Genomic DNA, 22,417 nt, shown 5'->3' with positions numbered 1-22,417 from the left:
CACCAAAACCAGGCGCCGCGGAAGAAATGTAAGAGGACAGAGGGCAATTACCAATGTCCCTGGACAGCGTGGGGGTAATATAACTATGTGTGCTGCCATCACTCAAAACGGGGTCCTCCATCACAATGCCAAACTGGGTCCGTACAACACCGGCCATATGCTCACTTTTCTGGATGCAATTTACACAATGCTTGTCCCTGATCCAGATCAGGAGCCTGCTAGATTTGTGGTTATATGGGACAATGTTAGTTTTCACCGGGCTGTTCTGGTCCAAAACTGGTTTGCCACCCATCCACAATTTGTAGTTTTGTACCTACCCCCATATTCACCTTTTCTAAATCCCATAGAGGAATTCTTCTCAGCCTGGCGCTGGAAAGTGTATGATCGCCAACCCTATGCCCGCATGCCGCTTCTCCAGGCAATGGAGGACGCATGTGGGGACATAGAGGAAAGCCTCTGTCCAAGGTTGGATACGCCATGCTAGGAGATACAGTACTTCCCTCGATGTTTGGCAAGAGAAAACGTATCTTGTGATGTGGACGAAGTATTGTGGCCAGACCCAGCCCGGAGAAGAGATGAAGCGTAGCTTAGCACTGGTGACTGCCCCCCCACCCTACCATTTCCTGGACTGCCCCCCCGGGACCCCCCACACACAATTGTGTTCTTTACTGTATTCTAAAGAATATACTTTTGGTTTACAAATGTTTATGGTTTTGTTGAATGCTGCTGTATACAACAGTAATCATGGCTACCCAGACTATTTGCACTGCCCCCCCACCCCATCCTTTTACGCTGCTGCTACTCTGTTAATTATTTATGCATAGTCACTTTAACTCTACCCACATGTACATATTACTTCAACTACCTCAACTAGCCGGTGCCCCCGCACATTGACTCTGCACCGGTACCCCCCTGTATATATAGCCTCCCTACTGTTATTTTATTTTACTTCTGCTCTTTTTTTTCTCAACACTTTTTTTGTTGTTGTTTTATCTTTACTTTTTTTGTTTAAAATAAATGCACTGTTGGTTAAGGGCTGTAAGTAAGCATTTCACTGTAATGTCTGCACCTGTTGTATTCGGCGCATGTGACCAATACAATTTCATTTGATTTGATTTGATTTAATGTTTGGCCTAATAAATATTTTCTGTTTCTACATTGCATTGGTGTTTACAGTGTACTTGTTACCCCTCTCAGCAGATTACTTTCATTGTAGAACATTGTATTGAAATGTAGATATAAGCCTATGAAAGACCAAAGAGCTTTAGATTTAGAACAACAGTGTTTACATGGTATATCCAAAAATGTACTATTATGAAAGTAGTGTTTGCCATTTGATGCAAATGCTTCATTCTGACATGTGTTTATGGCATTTTGAATGCAGTGTTACATTTTGAAGGAGATGTGAGGCATTTTGCATTTTGTGTGTGCAGTTTTGGGAATTGTGTGTAGAGTTTTGAAAAAAGGCGACATAGTTTTGAAAACGTGTGTAAGCAGCTGAAAAAAACTGTAAAAATTTTTTTAAAAAAAATAACTAGACATTGTCTCTTCGCCTAGCTGGATCTGGCCAGAGAATTTCATCAACATCGCAGGCAATGTTGTCATTAGCAAGACACCATGGAAAGAAACGTCTTGAATGACGAATCCATCCTTGCATTGCTGCTACCTCCATCTGGTCACAGGCCTCCTCCATGGCTTGGATGAGGGGTACCTCAGCCTGGAGACGGAGATCATATACCTTCCACCGCCATGCCGAGAAAAACTCTTCTATAGGGTTGAGGAATGGAGAGTATGGTGGAAGATATAGGACGGTGAAATGTGGATGTTGCTGAAACCAGTTCTGAACCAGAGCAGAGCGGTGGAAAGACACATTGTCCCAGACAACAATGTATTGCATATGATCGATTTGATTTGCTGCTGTTATGTTGTGCAATTGGTCCAAGAATGTAAGTATGAGTGCTGTGTTGTAAGGGCCCATATGGGCATGGCGGTGGAGGACCCCATTCTGTGTAATGGCTGCACAGAGTGTTATATTACCCCCACGTTGCCCTGGGACATTGACTATAGCCCTGTGGCCAATGATGTTTCTTCCCCTCCTTCGTGTTCTCGTCAGGTTGAACCCAGCCTCATCTACGTAAATGAACTCATGCTGGATCTCCTCTCCATCCATTCGTAAAACTCTCTGAAAAACAGTGTCAGGCAAAATTGTGTAGTTCAGTGTAGATCTAGTATACATATTACAGTACAGTAAAAGATTATGAGACAGTATGCAAGATCACACTGCTAAAGTGAATACATACCTATGCATAATCATGCCGCAGTCGTTTCACCCTTTCGGAATTGCGCTCGAAAGGCACTCGATAAATTTGCTTCATTTGAATATGTTTTTTTTTTAGGATGCGTGCCAGTGTTGATGTTGAGACCTGATGGATATCGTTGAAAATGGCGTGTTTATTGACAATGTTAGCTTGGAGCTGCTTGAGTGTTATAGCATTGTTGGCCAAAACCATGTTTACTATCTCCCTCTCTTGCTGTTCTGTGAACATAGGAGGCCTTCCCCCTTGTCGTCCCTGACCCTCAATCCTATGTAGAAAAAAAAACAGTATACAATAGTACAGTAATTTCACAGGAAAAGGTAACAGAAGTGCTGATAGTGCATAGAATATAGTACTGTAAGCAGTTACTGAAACCGTGCAGATGTTTTTGATATGATGATATTTTTACAATACCTATTTTCCAGTCGAAATGTTCTCATCACACTTGCCACTGTATATCGGCTTAGATTTGGCTGTACTCGCAGTCCAGCCTCCCTCAGCGTCAGGCCGTGGTTGACAATGTGGTCAACCAGTGTTGCGCGGATCTCATTTGTCAGATTCGGTCCTCTTTGAGCACCTTCTTGTCTTCCTCTTCCTCTTCCTCTTCCTCTTCCTCTTCCTCTTCCTCCCCTTCCTCCTCCTCCTCCTCCTCCTCGTTCTCCTCGTCGTCCTCCTCCTCCTCCTCCTCCTCGTCTTACTCTTTCTCTGACTCTTTCCATTGTGCTTGAAGACCGATGAACTCACCTGCTGCTTTTTATAGTGCTTATACACCTGATTGGTGTGTCTACAATTAAGCAAACGAGTGTTTGCACACCTGATGACTGTGTTGAACCAATTGGTTGGACGGTGTGGTAATTTGACAGTCAGTGCTTTGGTATTGCAAGGACGTGACTTCATGATAGATTTTTGTGTGTAATGTATGTTAAGTGTGTTTAGTGTTTTGCAAATCACTGTGTGTAGAGTTTTGCAACAAGTGTAAGGTTGACAATGTGCTTATAGTTGTGCAAATATGGGCTGATGTTTTGCTTCTTGAGTGTAAGGTTTTGCTAATAGTGTACTACTTTTAATTTTAGTGTGTAATTAATCCAAAAAAACTGTAAATGGGCAGAATAAAGTTATCTTCAACTAAGAATGTTCCAATTTAATCACTTACTGTAATCATTAGCATTTCAGCTGGGGCAGTTAAAAGTATTTCCCCTGAGTAGATATTAGCGTTTAGTCTGGGAAAAGTTCATTTTAGCACAGGTTTGTAAATATGTAATTGGCTTGTTACAGATGTTAATGAGGCTCTGCTACAGCAGCAGTTTTCAATGAAGGAGATGGCCAGAGTTGAGTGCTAGCAGACATGGTAACTAATCAAACAGACCATATCGAATACATATCCAGATTTAATTGCTGTGAAATAAGCACTCCAGAACAATCCAATACATTCAATAGCCTCAATAAAAATCCACGTTGAAAAGTGGATTATCTATAAAAATACATTTATATTTGGTCTACCACCACACAAACACAGGAAATACTACACTCTATTGCCAAAATGACTATGCTTTAGCCACTAAAGTATTAGAGAAAGTTAAGATGGTTTGCTTGCTGAGCTCAGTACTAACACAACATCAATCCCTTATTATCACGTTGCCAAGTCAACACTAGCACACCCCATTCAGCGTTACTGCAGTAACCAAGTGAACAGCACAAACACATTAAGCACAACATACTGTAGACCAGACATTGGTTTGTAAGTATCCTGCATTTTCTTTTGTAAGTTTACTTGGTGAATAACACTTAATAAAATGGTATACTACAGAGGATAATGGACTTCTCAGACAGGTTAATAAGTAAGATGTTAAGGGAGTTGAGAAAAGGTTGATGCAAATAGCATTACTTGTATCTTGTGTTTGAATTGAAGAGCAACCTCCCGTGACCCCATTTCCATTTACTGCAACAGCGAATGGAATTAATGTTATCTGTCAGAAAATAATTGTGCTTTAAAGGTGAAAGCTGTTTGCATGCTTAACAAAATGTTATATCTTCTTTTCAGGGAAACAGAAAACTGTTATGAAGAGGAACCATGTCACATGAGTCGATGTTACAGCCGTACCAGCCTTATGACAAGTGAGTTATACCTACAGTGCATTCAGAAAGTATTCAGACCCCTTCCCTTTCTCCACATTTTGTTATGTTACAGCCTTATTCTAAAATGGATTAATACAAAATAAATCCTCATCAATCTACACACAATACCCCATAATGACAAAGTGAAAACAGGTTTTTAGAAGTGTTTGCAAATGTATTAAAAATAAAAAACAGAAATACCATATTTACTTAAGTATTCACACCCCTTGCTATGAGATTCAAAATTGAGCTCATGTGCATCCTGTTTCCAGTGATCATCCTTGAGATGTTTCTACAACTTGATTAGAGTCCACCTGTGGTAAATTCAATTGTCCCACAGTTGACAATGCATGTCAGAGCAAAAACCAAGCGATGAGGTCGAAGGAATTGTCCGTAGAGCTCATAGACAGGATTGTGTGGAGGCACAGATCTGGGGAAGGGTGCCAAAAAATGTCTGCAGCATTGAAGGTCCCCAAGAACAGAGTGGCCTCCATCATTCTTAAATGGAAGAAGTTTGGAACCACCAAGACTCTTCCTAGAGCTGGCCGCCCAGACAAACTGAGCAATCGGGGGAGAAGGGCGTTGGTCGGGGTGGTGACCAAGAACCCGATGGTCACTCTGACAGAGCTCCAGACTTCCTCTGTGGAGATGGGAGAACTTTCCAGAAGGACAACTATCTCTGCAGCACTCCACCAATCAGGCCTTTATGGTAGAGTGGCCAGACGGAAGCCACTCATCAGTTAAAGGCACATGACAGCCTGCTTGGAGTTTGCCAAAAGGCACCTAAAGGACTCTCAGACCATGAGAAACAAGATTATCTGGTCTGATGAAACCAAGATTGAACTCTTTGGCCTGAATGCCAAGCGTCATGTCTGGAGGAAACCTGGCACCATCCCTACGGTGAAGCATGGGGGTGGCAGCATCATGCTGTGGGGGTGTTTTTCAGTAGAAGGGACTGGGAGACTAGTCACGATCGAAGGAAAGATTAATGGAGCAAAGTACAGAGAGATCTTTGATGAAAACCTGCTCCAGAGCGCTCAGGACCTCAGACTGGGGTGAAGGTTCACCTTCCAACAGGACAACAACCCTAAGCACACAGCCAAGACAACACAGGAGTGGCTTCGGGACAAGTCTCTGAATGTCCTTGAGTGGCCCAGCCAGAGCCCGGACTTGAACCCGATCGAACATCTCTGGAGAGACCTGAAAATAGCTGTGCAGCGACGCTCCCACTCAAACCTGACAGAGCTTGAAATGATCTGCAGAGAAAAATGGGAGAAACAACCCAAATACAGATGTGCCAAGCTTGTAGCGTCATACCCAAGAAGTCTCGAGGCTGTAATCACTGCCAAAGGTGCTTCAACAAAGTACTGAGTAAAGGGTTTGAATACTTATATAAATGTTATATTTCGTTATTATTATTTTTTTTTACAGTTTTTTCCAACTGCTTACACACAAAATATTTTCATGTCACACAATTTTTGAAACCTCTCACTCAAAGTGCAAAACTACACACCAAATCTCCAAAACCATAAGCTATTTCTCAGCTTTTGACTCAGTTGTCAATTGCATAAAACACTTTTTTCAAAACACTACACACAATTCTCTACCTAAAACACAAAAATCTAACAGGAAGTGACTTGCTTTCCTTTTCCAAACACAACCAATCAAAATGCTACACTTATTCACCAGGTCAAACACACTCTCCTCACATGTTCAAACACTAATTGCTTAACTGATCACTAACCAATCACTGCTTTACTGTACTATAGGACTGTTTTGAACAATGGATGATAACAATGGACAGAGAGCAAGAGGAGTAGGAGGGAGAGGCAGGGGAAGAGGAAGAGGAAGAAGAGGACGAGGGCAAAGAAGAGAAGGAAGGAGAGCCATCTCTGATGAGATTAGGGCAACACTTGTTGATCATGTGATCAACCACGGTTTGACCATGAGAGAGGCTGGACTGAGAGTCCAGCCCAACTTGAGTCGATTTACAGTGGCGTCCATAATTCGAACCTTCAGAAATGAGAACAGGTATGCAACTATCTAATGACTATTTTAGCATTACAGTAATGTACTGTAAAATACGTATGACTGCATAGTATTGCATAAACATTTGTAACTCATCAATGCTGTAAGCCTGTCGACCATACAACGCATCCTCCAATGGCACCAAGTGACGATGAAACAACTTTACAAGGTGCCATTTGAGAGAAACTCTGACAGAGTCAAGAATCTGCAACATGACTTTGTAGAGGTATGTATGCAACACTACTTCCAGTACTTCAGACATACCATATTTACTCATCTGTATATCATTTTGTCTGTTACAGAGAGTATTGGAGATGGATGCCCATGTACATTTATTTATGTGGATGAGGTTGGCTTCAACCTCACCAAAACCAGGCGCCATGGAAGAAATGTAATAGGACAGAGGGCAATTACCAATGTCCCTGGACAGCGTGGGGGTAATATAACTATGTGTGCTGCCATCACTCAAAACGGGGTCCTCCATCACAATGCCACACTGGGTCCGTACAACACCGGACATATCCTCACTTTTCTGGATGCAATTTACACAATGCTAGTCCCTGATCCAGATCAGGAGCCTGCTAGATTTGTGGTTATATGGGACAATGTTAGTTTTCACCGGGCTGTTCTGGTCCAAAACTGGTTTTCCACCCATCCACAATTTGTAGTTTTGTACCTACTCCCATATTCACCTTTTCTAAATCCCATAGAGGAATTCTTCTCAGCCTGGCGCTGGAAAGTGTATGATCGCCAACCCTATGCCAGCATGCCGCTTCTCCAGGCAATGGAGGACACATGTGGGGACATAGAGGAAAGCCTCTGTCCAAGGTTGGATACGCCATGCTAGGAGATACTTCCCTCGATGTTTGGCAAGAGAAAACGTATCTTGTGATGTGGACGAAGTATTGTGGCCAGACCCAGCCCGGAGAAGAGATGAAGCGTAGCTTAGCACTGGTGACTGCCCCCCCCCTACCATTTCCTGGACTGCCCCCCGGGACCCCCCACACACAATTGTGCTCTTTACTGTATTCTAAAGAATATACTTTTGGTTTACATATGTTTATGGTTTTGTTGTATGCTGCTGTATACAACAGTAATGTTTGGCCTAATAAATATTTTCTGTTTCTACATCGCATTGGTGTTTACAGTGTACTTGTTACCCCTCTCAGCAGATTACTTTCACTGTAGAACATTGTATTGAAATGTATATATAAGCCTATGAAAGACCAAAGAGCTTTAGATTTAGAACAACAGTGTTTACATGGTATATCCAAACATGTACTATTATGAAAGAAGTGTTTGCCATTTGATGCAAATGCTTCATTCTGACATGTGTTTATGGCATTTTGAATGAAGTGTTACATTTTGAAGGAGATGTGAGGCATTTTGCATTTTGTGTGTGCAGTTTTGGGAATTGTGTGTAGAGTTTTGAAAAAAGGAGACATAGTTTTGAAAACGTGTGTAAGCAGTTGGAAAAAACTGTAATTGCAAAAAAGTATAAAAACCAGTTTTTGCTTTGTCATTATGGGGTATTGTGTGTAGATTGATGAGGGGAATAAATACAATTTAAAACATTTTTGAACAAGGCTGTAATGTAACAAAATGTGGAAAAAGGGAAGGGTTCTGAATAACTTCCGAATGCACTGTAAGTGTTTCAAAACTGACCTTCAAAAAGTCTCTCACAATTCCTTTCTGTAGCAACCCTCATTCAATCAGTGCAGTGGAGACATTCAGTTTGCACCATAGTGTGTCAGAAAATGTGAATAATTATGTGGATTATAATTAGTTGATATACATTATTTGGGAGGGGTTGATACATGTTTTGTTAAGGCAAATCAAGTCTGAAATGTTGAAGTGGAAATTATAAACTTCAGAAGTCTTTTTAACCTCGAATACGCTACATGTTTGCATTGCCTGCCGTGCAGGAAAATTATCAGCAACAAAAGAGTGATCAAATGAAGATCCTACATCTGTAGCTTCATCAGATACAGATGAATCACATTAGTAAGAAACAAAACTGGTTATAGCACAATACAATGTCAAACCCCATGCCAAAACGGCAGTATGTACATCAAGTGTTACCAGAGGAATCTAAATCTTCCTCCTTTTCCCCAAGGTCTGATGTCATAGAAGGCCGTCTGACCAATCAGGAGAGTATGATGAGCGTGCTGCTTGAGCAGGCGTTGAGGATCAAGGAGGAGGTGGTGGCCAGTCTGCACTTCACCGAGGGCACTGTCCAGTCAGAGACCTCTTCTCGCAGGCTGCTGGAGAGCCACATCCACACCATCACACACATCGTCAAACAGCTCAGCACTGACATCCAGGTAGTAGCCTGTGGCATCCTGTGTCTCTCTCCATTGTTGTCATCGTGTAGCATACATACAGGAAGAGGGTATGAAGATACAACCAAAATACTGCAGTCACATACAGTGGGGGAAAAAAGTATTTAGTCAGCCACCAATTGTGCAAGTTCTCCCACTTAAAAAGATGAGAGAGGCCTGTAATTTTCATCAAAGGTACACGTCAACTATGACAGACAAAATGAGAGAGAAAAAATCCAGAAAATCACATTGTAGGATTTTTAATGAATTTATTTGCAAATTATGGTGGAAAATAAGTATTTGGTCACCTACAAACAAGCAAGATTTCTGGCTCTCACAGACCTGTAACTTCTTCTTTAAGAGGCTCCTCTGTCCTCCACTCGTTACCTGTATTAATGGCACCTGTTTGAACTTGTTATCAGTATAAAAGACACCTGTCCACAACCTCAAACAGTCACACTCCAAACTCCACTATGGCCAAGACCAAAGAGCTGTCAAAGGACACCAGAAACACAATTGTAGACCAGCACCAGGCTGGGAAGACTGAATCTGCAATAGGTAAGCAGCTTGGTTTGAAGAAATCAACTGTGGGAGCAATTATTAGGAAATGGAAGACATACAAGACCACTGATAATCTCCCTCGATCAAGGGGCTCCATGCAAGATCTCACCCCGTGGGGTCAAAATGATCACAAGAACGGTGAGCAAAAATTCCAGAACCACACTGGGGGACCTAGAGAATGACCTGCAGAGAGCTGGGACCAAAGTAACAAAGCCTACCATCAGTAACACACTACGCCGCCAGGGACTAAAATCCTGCAGTGCCAGACGTGTCCCCCTGCTTAAGCCAGTACATTTCCAGGCCCATCTGAAGTTTGCTAGAGTGCATTTGGATGATCCAGAAGAGGATTGGGAGAATGTCATATGGTCAGATGAAACCAAAATAGAACTTTTTGGTAAAAACTCAACTCGTCGTGTTTGGAGGACAAAGAATGCTGAGTTGCATCCAAAGAACACCATACCTACTGTGAAGCATGGGGGTGGAAACATCATGCTTTGGGGCTATTTTTCTGCAAAGGGACCAGGACGACTGATCCGTACAAAGGAAAGAATGAATGGGGCCATGTATCGTGAGATTTTGAGTGAAAACCTCCTTCCATCAGCAAGGGCATTGAAGATGAAACGTGGCTGGGTCTTTCAGCATGACAATGATCCCAAACACACCGCCCGGGCAACGAAGGAGTGGCTTCGTAAGAAGCATTTCAAGGTCCTGGAGTGTCCTAGCCAGTCTCCAGATCTCAACCCCATAGAAAATCTTTGGAGGGAGTTGAAAGTCCGTGTTGCCCAGCGACAGCCCCAAAACATCACTGCTCTAGAGGAGATCTGCATGGAGGAATGGGCCAAAATACCAGCAACAGTGTGTGAAAACCTTGTGAAGACTTACAGAAAACGTTTGACCTGTGTCATTCCCAACAAAGGGTATATAACAAAGTATTGAGAAACTTTTGTTATTGACCAAATACTTATTTTCCACCATAATTTGCAAATAAATTCATTAAAAATCCTACAATGTGATTTTCTGGATTTTTTTTCCTCATTTTGTCTGTCATAGTTGACGTGTACCTATGATGAAAATTACAGGCCTCTCTCATCTTTTTAAGTGGGAGAACTTGCACAATTGGTGGCTGACTCAATACTTTTTTCCCCACTGTATAAATATGGTCTGTTTTCAGTTGACATTGACAATAAACTCTATAATAACAGCCAGTAAACAGCACATAGAGAACTACACAACCGGTTCATGTAATCATGTTCATCATAATCATGACCATAACCCGCATGTGTGGTATTACTGTACTGTATAGACAAGTTTAATGAAAACACTAAATATAACACTATTGTAATGGAAGGAGTACATTTAATACATATCATAATAATTATTGTGTCATAATATGTCAACGGGCTGTGCTCCTAACGTTGATCAATCATCTGTAGTGGCAGTGTAGAAACCTGAGAGCGGTGAGTATAGGAGCGCGAGGTCAGCGTGACGAGAGAGTGTTACAGATGTAGGATCTTAATTTGATCACCCTTTGTTGCTGAGAATTTTCCTGCAATGCAGGAAATGCAAACTTATAGTGTATTTGTGTTTTAAAAATACTTCTAAAGTTAGTAATTTCCACTTTGAAATGTCTAACTTGATTTGCCCTAACGTAAAATGTATCAACCCCTACAAAAATATTAATTTATTATAATCCCCATAATAATTTACATTTCCTGTTGCTGCAGGATTATTTAACTGCTGTAGAAAACTGGCTCAAATTAAGATCCTACATCTGTGAGTGTCTCTGTGTGAGTCTCTATCTTTCTCTCCCTGCCGGATCAGGCTGATTTGATTATGCTGCACTGAGCAAAGCCTCACTGAATCTCATTCAGAGCTCATGGCGTATTCCTCATAAGTAAGCAGAAATTTTTACGACATCCAATAAACCTCAACGAGTTCTGGAACGGTTGCCAACAGGGCCACTTAAAAGAGGGATTGCATAATAACAGTGGTGCATGAAATAGATAGATCAAACAGATCCATATCTGAGGTAATCTTTTCCTCCACAGAATAATGACCTCACAGACACAGAGGACATGGCAAAATGTGGGTTTTTATTTTGACAAAATGTTTGTCATTCGCTGTTACTGCATCTGAAATGAAAACTATAAATTATCAGCTAATTAGTGTGTGTGAGAGAGCGAGAGAAGCAATAGGCAGAGCCAGGAATTTACTCCTCTACATGGAAAAATAGATTATCTGCAAGGGTACAGTCGTGTGATATGGAGTGAGTGGAGCGTAACTCATTTGAATGGTTCTGCGAGTGATTGTCCATACAAAAGGAGAGTAGTACGTGAGGGATGATGATCTCTAGCAATAGGCCTATACCATCTGACAGTGTCTCTATCTGTTCTCCCCTCAGTCTCTGAAGAGTCAGATAGCCCAGCGGGACAGTGTCACCTCTGGGACCTCTTTTGCTATGCAGAGTCTGGATCACAAAAACCTGGCTGGCATTGGAGACCTCAGGGGCAGGGTGGCCAGGTATACATTTACTATAACTGAGTCACTGTCTCTCACACACTCATACACTCACACAAACAATAACACCCATTAGTGTTCTGATGGGTTGCATGAAAGTCTGTTTCATTTCCATACCTAGCAAAGCAGAACTTTACCATTTGCATTATGGAAATTATGTTGCTCCCATTCTTAGAAGTGTGTATGTGTGTGTGTGTGTTCGTGCGTACGTGCATTGAGTGTGTTTGTGTATTTGATACTCGTCCAAGTAGAAAAAATGCTAGGAAGCATCTCCCCTCATCATATTTGATTGACCATCTAGAGTTCCATATCTGCTATCAAAATCTGGCAAACATAGAGGTGTGAATATAGATTTGTAATCATGAGGAATCATGAGTGGGGGAAAAACGTATTTAGTCAGCCACCAATTGTGCAAGTTCTCCCACTTAAAAAGATGAGAGAGGCCTGTAATTTTCATCATAGGTACACGTCAACTATGACAGACAAATTGAGGAAAAGAAATCCAGAAAATCACATTGTAGGATTTTTAATGAATTTATTTGCAAATTATGGTGGAAAATAAGTCTTTGCTCACCTACAAACAAGCAAGATTTCTGGCTCTCACAGACCTGTACCTTCTTCTTTAAGAGGCTCCTCTGTCCTCCACTCGTTACCTGTATTAATGGCACCTGTTTGAACTTGTTATCAGTATAAAAGACACCTGTCCACAAACTCAAACAGTCACACTCCAAACTCCACTATGGCCAAGACCAAAGAGCTGTCAAAGGACACCAGAAACAAAATTGTAGACCAGCACCAGGCTGGGAAGACTGAATCTGCAATAGGTAAGCAGCTTGGTTTGAAGAAATCAACTGTGGGAGCAATTATTAGGAAATGGAAGACATACAAGACAACTGATAATCTCCCTCGAACTGGGGCTCCACGCAAGATCTCATCCCGTGGGGTCAAAATGATCACAAGAACGGTGAGCAAAAATCCCAGAACCACACGGGGGGACCTAGTGAATGACCTGCAGAGAGCTGGGACCAAAGTAACAAAAGCTACCATCAGTAACACACTACGCCGCCAGGGACTCAAATCCTGCAGTGCCAGACGTGTCCCCCTGCTTAAGCCAGTACATGTCCAGGCCCGTCTGAAGTTTGCTAGAGTGCATTTGGATGATCCAGAAGAGGATTGGGAGAATGTCATGTGGTCAGATGAAACCAAAATAGAACTTTTTGGTAAAAACTCAACTCGTCGTGTTTGGAGGACAAAGAATGCTGAGTTGCATCCAAAGAACACCATACCTACTGTGAAGCATGGGGGTGGAAACATCATGCTTTGGGGCTGTTTTCTGCAAAGGGACCAGGACGAATGATCCGTGTAAAGGAAAGAATGAATGGGGCCATGTATCGTGAGATTTTGAGTGAAAACCTCCTTCCATCAGCAAGGGCATTGAAGATTAAACGTGGCTGGGTCTTTCAGCATGACAATGATCCCAAACACACCGCCCGGGCAACGAAGGAGTGGCTTCGTAAGAAGCATTTCAAGGTCCTGGAGTGGCCTAGCCAGTTTCCAGATCTCAACCCCATAGAACATCTTTGGAGGGAGTTGAAAGTCCGTGTTGCCCAGCGACAGCCCCAAAACATCACTGCTCTAGAGGAGATCTGCATGGAGGAATGGGCCAAAATACCAGCAACAGTGTGTGAAAACCTTGTGAAGACTTACAGAAAACGTTTGACCTGTGTCATTCCCAACAAAGGGTATATAACAAAGTATTGAGAAACTTTTGTTATTGACCAAATACTTATTTTCCACCATAATTTGCAAATAAATTCATTACAAATCCTACAATGTGATTTTCTGGAGAGAAAAAAATCAGGCCTCTCTCATCTTTTTAAGTGGGAGAACATGCACAATTGGTGGCTGACTAAATACTTTTTTTCCCCACTGTATGAGTTCCAGGCAGGTCAGATGAATCTCTCTGATAGGAAATGAGGATCAGTGTATGGGTCACAGCAGGTTAACCCACTCTAGATTATAGATGGTGTCATGCATGGAGGTTGGGGAGGACAGTAAAGGGAGGGAGAGAAGCGGATGCTCAGTGCTGTGTTGATTTAGTGCCAACCAAGGTTGTCTAAAGCTCTCCAACTTTAACTATTTACCTCTTTTGGGCAATTCATGAATAATCAGGTACGTTGTCTGCTGTTCTTGTAAACAAATCAAACTAACAATAAAGTACCAGTAAAAGTGTCCTTATACAGTATCAGTCAAAAGTTTGGACACACCTACTCATTCAAGGGTTTTTCTTTATTTTTACTATTTTTTACATTGTAGAATAATAGTGAAGACATCAAAACTATGAAAAAATACATATGGAATCATGTAGTACCAAAAAAGTGTTAAACAAATCAAAATATATTTTATATTTGAGATTCTTCAAATAGCCACACTTTGCCTTGATGACAGCTTTGCACACTCTTGGTATTCTCTCAACCAGCTTCATGAAGTAGTCACCTGGAACGGATTTCAATTAACAGGTGTGCCTTCTAAAAAGTTAATTTGTGGAATTGATTTCCTTCTTAATGCGTTTGAGCCAATCAGTTGTGTTGTGACAAGGTAGGGGGTATACAGAAGATAGCCCTATTTGGTAAAAGACCAAGTCCATATTATGGCAAGAACAGCTCAAATAAGCAAAGAGAAACAACAGTCCATCATTACTTTAAGACATGAAGGTCAGTCAATACGGAACATTTCAAGAACTTTGAAAGGTTCTTCAAGTGCAGTCGCAAAAACCATGATGAAACTGGCTCTCATGAGGATTGCCACAGGAATGGAAGACTCAGAGTTACCTCTGCTGCAGAGGATAAATTCATTAGACTTAACAGCCAAATAAATGCTTCACAGAGTTCAAGTAACAGACACATCTCAACATCAACTGTTCAACATGGACTGTGTGAATCAGGCCTTCATGGTCAAATTGCTGCAAAGAAACCACTACTAAAGGACACCAATAAGAGGAAGATACCTGCTTGGGCCAAGAAACACGAGCAATGGACATTAGACTGGTGGAAATATGTCCTTTGGTCTGGAGTCCAAATTGGATTTGTGAGACACATGTGGGTGAACGGATGATATCTGCATGTGTAGTTCCCACCGTAAAGCATGGGGGAGGAGGTGTTATGGTGTGGGGGTGCTTTGCTGGTGACACTGTATGTGATTTATTTAGAATTTAAGGCACACTTAACCACCATGGCTACCACAGCATTCTGCAGCGATACGCCATCCCATCTGGGTAGGGCTTAGTGGGACTATAATTAGTTTTTCAACAGGACAATGACCCAACACACCTCCAGGCTGTGTAAGGGCTATTTTACCAAGAATGCGAGTGATGGAGTGCTGCATCAGATGACCTGGCCTCCACAATCCCCTGACCTCAACCCAATTTAGATGGTTTGGGATGAGTCGGACGGCAGAGTGAAGGACAAGCAGCTAACTAGTGCTCAGCATATGTGGGAACTCCTTCAAGACTGTTGGAAAAGCATTCCAGGTGAAGCTGGTTGAGAGAATGCCAAGAGTGTGCAAAGCTGTCATAAAGGCAAAGGGTGGCTATTTGAAGAATCTGAAATATAACATATATTTTGATTTGTTTAACACTTTTTTGGTTACTACATGATTCCATATGTGTTATTCCATAGTTTTGATGTCTTAACTATTATTCTACAATGTAGAAAATAGTAAAAATTAAGAAAAACCCTTGAATGTGTAGGCGTGTCCAAACTTTTGACTGGTACTGTACATCTCATTGTTGCTCTCCACAAAGTGCTTTGTAACAAAGCAAAGGGGAAGCTATGTGATGACACAATACATTTAGCTGAAGCACTGTTTGTGTTGATAAAAGGCATTGAGCAATGGTTCCCAACAAGGAGTAGGAGGACCCCTGGGGGTACTTGGCCTATCCACAGGGGGTGCTTGAGAAGACTCAGGAGGCCATAGGCCTACTGGTCTAATGCACATGAGGGGGTAATTCAGGGGTACTCCGGACAGAGCAAAATTCAGTTGATAGTACAGTAACCGAAAAAGTTTGGGAACCATAGGACCAGATCAATTAAAGAACCATAGAGCTATACAGTGGAGTCAGACCAGTGGTGGTCGGTGCCGTTTAAGATGAAGAGGACGATAATTTTTTTACTGAGCATGGCCTTATTTCTATTACAGCGTATGACTGCACATTCATAATACATTCACCCAGTTCAATGCAACATCGATAGATTTAGGCTAATACATTATACTAAAATGTTCCCTATACCCATCATGAGGTTGCTACAACCTAGCCTATGAATGAAAGTTTACAACGTAGGTGCACAAGTCAAGACAAATTTGAGTAATCAAGGTGACAGACATTTACATATTCAATACCGCCTTGCACGCTCTTGCCTGCATCTAGCTGATAAAGGGTGTAAGCATTAGTCCAACAGTTGCAAAAGAGAGTTCCTATTGGACAAATTCAGGTATGATTATCCAAATTTCGTTCAGTTTGCTTCGTTTGAGATATTTTTTCAACAGAATTGGACGGAATTGAATACACCCCTGATCACATGCAAACACAGTTCACTTTCATAACAGCCACATACAAACAGCATGATCCCTTTGATCTTTGGATAATTCCTTCTTGCATCTACGCGCTCTCCTCCTCTCACCTTTTCCCTTCGCTCATGGACTTCAGTGCACAACACATCAGCTGTCTGTGACCATGCGAAAAAACCTTTCCAAGCCAAACCTTCATATCATAACCGCTAACAGCTACACACAGCCTACATTGTTGCAACCATATTATCTAACATCAAGTCAACATAGCAACTGGAACTAACGTGTTAGTAAACCTGCTACAATCATGCAGTACAGTTTACAGTTAGCAAGCAGTATAGCAGTTACACCAGCGGGCCCTGGTGGCAATACATTAATGAGACCAAAAGCTTACCTTGACTTGGAAGAGTTCCAGTGTTGGATAGCCATAACCAGCTAGGTAACATAGCATCCCTCTCTGTTTGAGCCGGGTGTTTGAGTAGGCTAAGCTAGCTAGCTGCATTCGCTAGATAAGGAAGTGAAAGTGCATTTTTTTGTTTAAATATCTCTCTCTCTCTCTCTTGCTTCTCCTTCATTTTTTAAGATATGTATTTGTTCAAAACTGTTCAGCTATGTTTTTCTCTCTCTCTCTAGCTGTAGCTTATTCTTTCAGTACTAGATTCATTCTCTGATCCTTTGATTTGGTGGACAACATGTCAGTTCATGCTGAAAGCTAGGTTGGCGGACGTCCTCCGGAAGTTGTCATAATTACTGTGGAAGTCTGTGGAAGGGGGTGAGAACCACGAGCCTCCTAGGTTTTGTATTGAAGTCAATGTACCCAGAGGAGGACGGAAACTAGCTGTCCTCCGACTACACCATGGTGCTACCCTTCAAAGTGCTGTTGAGGCTGCTGTAGACCATTGCATAACAGTGTGTTTTAATAATAATAATAATAATAATAATATGCCATTTAGCAGATGCTTTTATCCAAAGCAACTTACAGTCATGCGTGCATACATTTTTGTGTATGGGTGGTCCCGGGGATCGAACCCACTACCTTGGCGTTACAAGCGCCGTGCTCTACCACCAATTATTTGGTGACGTGAATATATTTAGCATAGTTTTATCTAAAAATGATAACTTTTTAAATGTTTCACATTTAAAAAAAATGCAATTCACTGAGGAGGATGGTCCCTCCCTTCCTCCACTGATGAGCCTCCACTGAGTCAGACACTACTGTAAAGGAGCTGCTGTTAGTCAATTTGAGTTAGCTTCACATTAATGTTCAAAAGGTGCCTTTATGTGAACAATTCTATGAATTTGCATATACCCTGCATTGTTGATTAGTATCTGTCACATGGTGAAACGCTTGGGGTTATCCATTCTGAAATGTGTATTCAAAACTTCAAAACTATATTTGCCTTGCTTGTATAACATTGGGCAATTCCACTTTAAAACAAACTTTAATAAACCATACAACTCTATGCACAAGGAGTACTTTTAATGATGTATACTGAACATTACAAACACACTTTTACTGGAAGAACTGTTCAGATGCAAAGTTTGGTAACAGAATTTTCGTAAAATCTCCCTCAGTTTTTTATGTGACCACGGTTTTCCAGAATTGCTCCGAATTACGATTCAAGATGTCTGCAGAAAGAATGGGGTGTCAGCTATGACATGACACTTTGAAAAAAATCTATTTTTATTAGTGAACTACAGTAAGTGAAGTGAATTTACACCTGATAACATAATTTAGTTAATGAAATTACTTAATGGGTCCCTGATTTACTATACAGAAATGCATAATTATGGGTATGAATATCATTCTCTTCATGGCGATATAGCCTGAAAAGGTATACAAAGGTAGAAATATACAATATCCTCCTTTGCATATTTGAGTAATATTCTACACACCGGCTATTATTTTACTCTGCGCACAAAATACCAAATTTGGTTGGTCCGCACCGGACCAAATCTGTACAAATCATAGACGTCTATAGTTAAAAAGTTTGGACATCAAAGTACAGCACAGTATAGCTCAGTAGAGTACAGTAAAGTATAGTACAGAATAGTAGAGTTCAGTACAATAGAGTAGAGTACAGTAAAGTAGAGTATCGTTCAGTACAATACAGTACATTATAGTGTACTCAACTCTCGTGTGCTCTACTGTACTACACTTTATTCTACTCTATTCTACTCTACTGTACAGCACTGTACTGAACTTTACTCAACTTATTTTTACTTTACTGTACTGAAAAATTGACGTTCAGTGGCGTGTATTCATGGATGCCAAGGGAAGCCAGGCTTCCCCAAACAATTGATCAAGAAAAAAAGTAAAATAATCTATATTTCGTCTCTCTGTGTTTCATAATGTTCCTTCGATTCGCAAGAGGCTGAATGTATCTCACAGGAGAATGCATCCGAGCGAGCGAAACACTGCCCTGTTGTCTCTCTAAGGTGTAGGCCATCTATCTGATGCTGTCTGGTCCAAACGAGTATGACATTGTTGCTGCCTGCAGCATTTAAGGCAAGGGAAGCCAGCGAGCATCTGGCCTTCCTTGACAAAAAAGTAAAACAAATTAGCCAATCAGCGTTGAGCTAAACTGAGCGAGCTCAACTGTGATAGACCGTTTCGTCAACATGAAAGAGAGGAGGATGGCATTGGCGTTTCAACATGTTATTCTACTTGAAGGAACACACACGCACACATGCACAGAGCAATCAGAACCATGGACAGCCTCATCATATTTAGCTTACGTTGAATGGACTAAATTGTTTTTGGTATCTTTTAGTTGTCACTATATTAGACTAAACAGAGGTGATTTGATGATGTTGAAATGTTGAAGTTGAAATGGTGCTGGAATAGTGGAGGCAGTTCCTGTTTTCTTTGTGACTTGCGGTAACTCTCTGTGGTTCTAAATCAATAGTTGTTTAGTGGTCCAAATATGTCGGAAACATTAACTTGCTTGACCATGCTGTAGGTCATGTAACTGTCTGTTACTGTACATGCAATATGCTTTGTGGACTACACTGGACAGAGGTTCTATCCGGTTTTGTGATAAAACAAAGGTGTGGTTGAATTTATTCTGCCTTATTTTCTCTGCCTTTAGGCCTATGTATCACGGTCGCAAGGCATATGAATTAACAGGTTATAGAGCAAACAACACAATTATCACAACACATAGGTTGTAATATGGCTTTTATTGCTTGGCTTCCCCAGTAATTTTACCCACACACCGCAACTGTAGATGTTTATGATTGATTCAGATTTGATCTGGTCCGGACTGGACCAAATCTGAACCAATCATCCACGTCTATGTTTGGGCCAAATCAAGACCGGTCCGGACCGTACCAAAAAAACGATGTCTGTGTATGTTGAAATCAATGCCAGGGCGGACTGACCAAATTTCAATTACTTTTAAACGTCCATGGACGTCTGGATTCGGTTGGTACTCAGTGGATAAGGATGCTGGTTACAGAAAATGGAAAGAGAGGGAGCTCATGGGTAGGTGTCAGTAAGAGTTGGGAGAGGTGACATTAACTGGAGAGAGAGAGAGAGAGACAGAGAGAGGCAGAGAGAGAGAGCGAAAGAGGGGTTGTCTAGACTGTTTCACACTTGCTTTGACCACCAGAATGAGAAAGAAAACAGTTATGAGCTGAACATAACAATAAGCCAGTGGAAGGGAGGACTGTAGCAGGTGACTTAACTGTAGTTTATGACTATTATTTTACCTTTGAAGACATTTTCTGGTAAATATTTTCCCAAACCCCTTTTCCATCTGTTTGATCAGAAATCAAAGCCTTTTGCTTATTCCTAATTTTTAGGATGGAAAATCTTAAAAAAAAATAAAAATAATAATAACATTCTCAAAAATATAGACTCTTAGCTTTCATTTGACACCCAATTTGACAAGCTCCTATGAACTTCCCAGAGATGGTCAAGCCAAGTGGGAGTGTGTTGTACTGTAATGGTAAAGAAAGCTGTCTTTCCCTGTCTCACTCTCAGGTGTGATGCCAGCATTGCCAAGCTGTCAGGTGATGTGAGTGACAGGGCACAGAAGATCGTCAGGCTCCAACAGGAGGTGTCAGAGGTCAAGTCAGGTCTGGGAGAGCGACTGAGAGAGATGGACATCAAGGTTAGAGGCTCTGAACAACTGGACTGCTTGTAGTTCAGACTCAACCTGACCAAGCACTTCACAACAAGATGCATAAAGGAATCTCCCTTTCATTTTAGCTTCCTTTACTGAAGGAACCAACATTGCCTCTCGCTGAATACATGCAGTATATTGTAGGAATGACGACTGTAGCAAAAACTGATTGGACTTTGTGTTGGACGAAGAGTGAAAGAGGATATTACCCCAGGCCACTATTCTCTAATACTCTTATTTTATGAGAAAAGCAAAAAAGGTGAAGGTTGACAAACACATGAAGGTTTTAGAGCCTAAAACAGCCTCAGTTTTGATTGTGTCTAGCCAGTGAATTGCACAAGTTGTGTTGATCCATTCTCTTGTGATCAATAACAGAAAAAATACAAAAGCTCAAGCTATGTTTAGCTCACATACAGTATGTCTGCAGTCGTCATCTACTCCCATCTTGGCCTTAGAGCCAACCAGTCCCAATATGCCCTACTCCCTGTGCTGTAGAGCCGGGCATTAAATCACTGGGATTGCGGCACATTAACTCTGGAGGAGTGGTCAAGATAATTGGAAAGTAGAGGAAAATGGGTTGCCTCCATTAGCACAAGGCAAGAGCACAAACCACAACAACGCTGACTCATAACAACAAAAAAAGGTAACTCAGGCGAAATGACACTGTCATTCTATGCATTCACGCATGTAGTTCACTGTGCCATAGAGAACACACATCACAAACTATATACATACAGTTGAAGTCGTAAGTTTACATACACCTTAGCCAAAGAGATTTAAACTAAGTTTCTCACAATTCCTGACACTTAATCCTTGTAAAAATTCCATGTCTTAGGTCAGTTAGGATTACCACTTTATTTTAAGAATGTGAAATGTCTGAATAATAGTAGAGAGAATGATTTATTTCAGCTTTTAATTATTTCATCACATTCCCAGTGGGTCAGACATTTACATACACTCAATTAGGATTCGGTGGCATTGCCTTTAAATTGGTTAACTTCGGTCGAACGTTTCTGGTAGCCTTCCACAAGCTCCCAAAATAAGTTGGGTGAATTTTGGCCCATTCTGTGACACTCTGGCTCCACGGACCTTGATATTTGAGCCAGGGTTGTTTAGTTTCATTGTTTGGGTGTATTTCTATGTTGGGGATTTCTGGTTGTGCATTTTCTATGTTTGGTTAATTGTTCTTGATTAGTCGTATGACTCCCAATCGGAGGTAACGAGTGTCAGCTGTCGGCTCGTTATCTCTGATTGGGAGCCATATTTATACTGTGTGAGTTCACTTTGTGTTGTGGGTTATTGTTTCTTTGTTGCTGTTAGTAGTATTCAGTATAGAACTTCACGGATCGTCATTTGTTGTTTTCTTCGTGGTTGCTTTAAGTTAATAAAGTCATCATGTTCACTCGCAACGCTGCGCATTGGTCTCCTCCTTCAGACGATCGTGACAGAATAACCCACCAAAAAAGGACCAAGCAGCGCGTCCAGGAGCAAGGGGTCTGGACACAGGAGTTATGGATGCCTCCTAAGGACTTTTGGACATGGGAGGAGATTCGGGCTGGAAAGGGTCCTTGGGCACAACCGGAGGAACATCATCGCCCTCGTGAAGAGCTGGAGGCAGCTGCAGCCGAGAGGAGGTGGTCTGAGGAGGAATATCACCGCCCTCGTGAAGAGCTGGAGGCAGCTGCAGCCGAGAGGAGGTGGTATGAAGAGGAAGCGCGGAGTCGAGGCTGGAAGCCCGTGGTTACTCCCCAAAAATTTTTTGGGGGGGGGCACATGGCTTGGGCGCCTGGGCAGCAGGAGGCTGCCACAGGGAGAAAAGGAGAGAAGGCTATCGGATTACGGGAGCCATTGGCGAGTAGAGGGA

At 41.7% G+C, this 22,417-nt stretch overlaps 1 protein-coding gene across 1 annotated transcript in view; it reads left to right on the top strand.

The window, feature by feature from the left end:
• The first annotated feature begins 4,349 nt into the window (after positions 1-4,349).
• fam81b (family with sequence similarity 81 member B) overlaps positions 4,350-22,417 on the top strand; it is a 30,006-nt gene continuing 11,938 nt past the window's right edge. The window contains exons 1-5 of the mRNA XM_041904113.1: positions 4,350-4,430; positions 8,575-8,782; positions 11,742-11,860; positions 20,412-20,573; positions 20,878-20,880. Of these exons, the coding sequence (XP_041760047.1) occupies positions 4,387-4,430; positions 8,575-8,782; positions 11,742-11,860; positions 20,412-20,573; positions 20,878-20,880 (536 nt within the window). The 5' untranslated portion in view covers positions 4,350-4,386. The remainder of the gene's footprint in view (positions 4,431-8,574; positions 8,783-11,741; positions 11,861-20,411; positions 20,574-20,877; positions 20,881-22,417) is intronic.

This window comes from Coregonus clupeaformis, chromosome 18, assembly GCF_020615455.1.
Source record: "Coregonus clupeaformis isolate EN_2021a chromosome 18, ASM2061545v1, whole genome shotgun sequence".
NCBI classification, from domain to species: domain Eukaryota; kingdom Metazoa; phylum Chordata; class Actinopteri; order Salmoniformes; family Salmonidae; genus Coregonus; species Coregonus clupeaformis.
The sequence above is the reverse complement of the archived record's forward strand: the minus strand, read 5'-3'. Positions and strand labels throughout refer to the sequence as shown.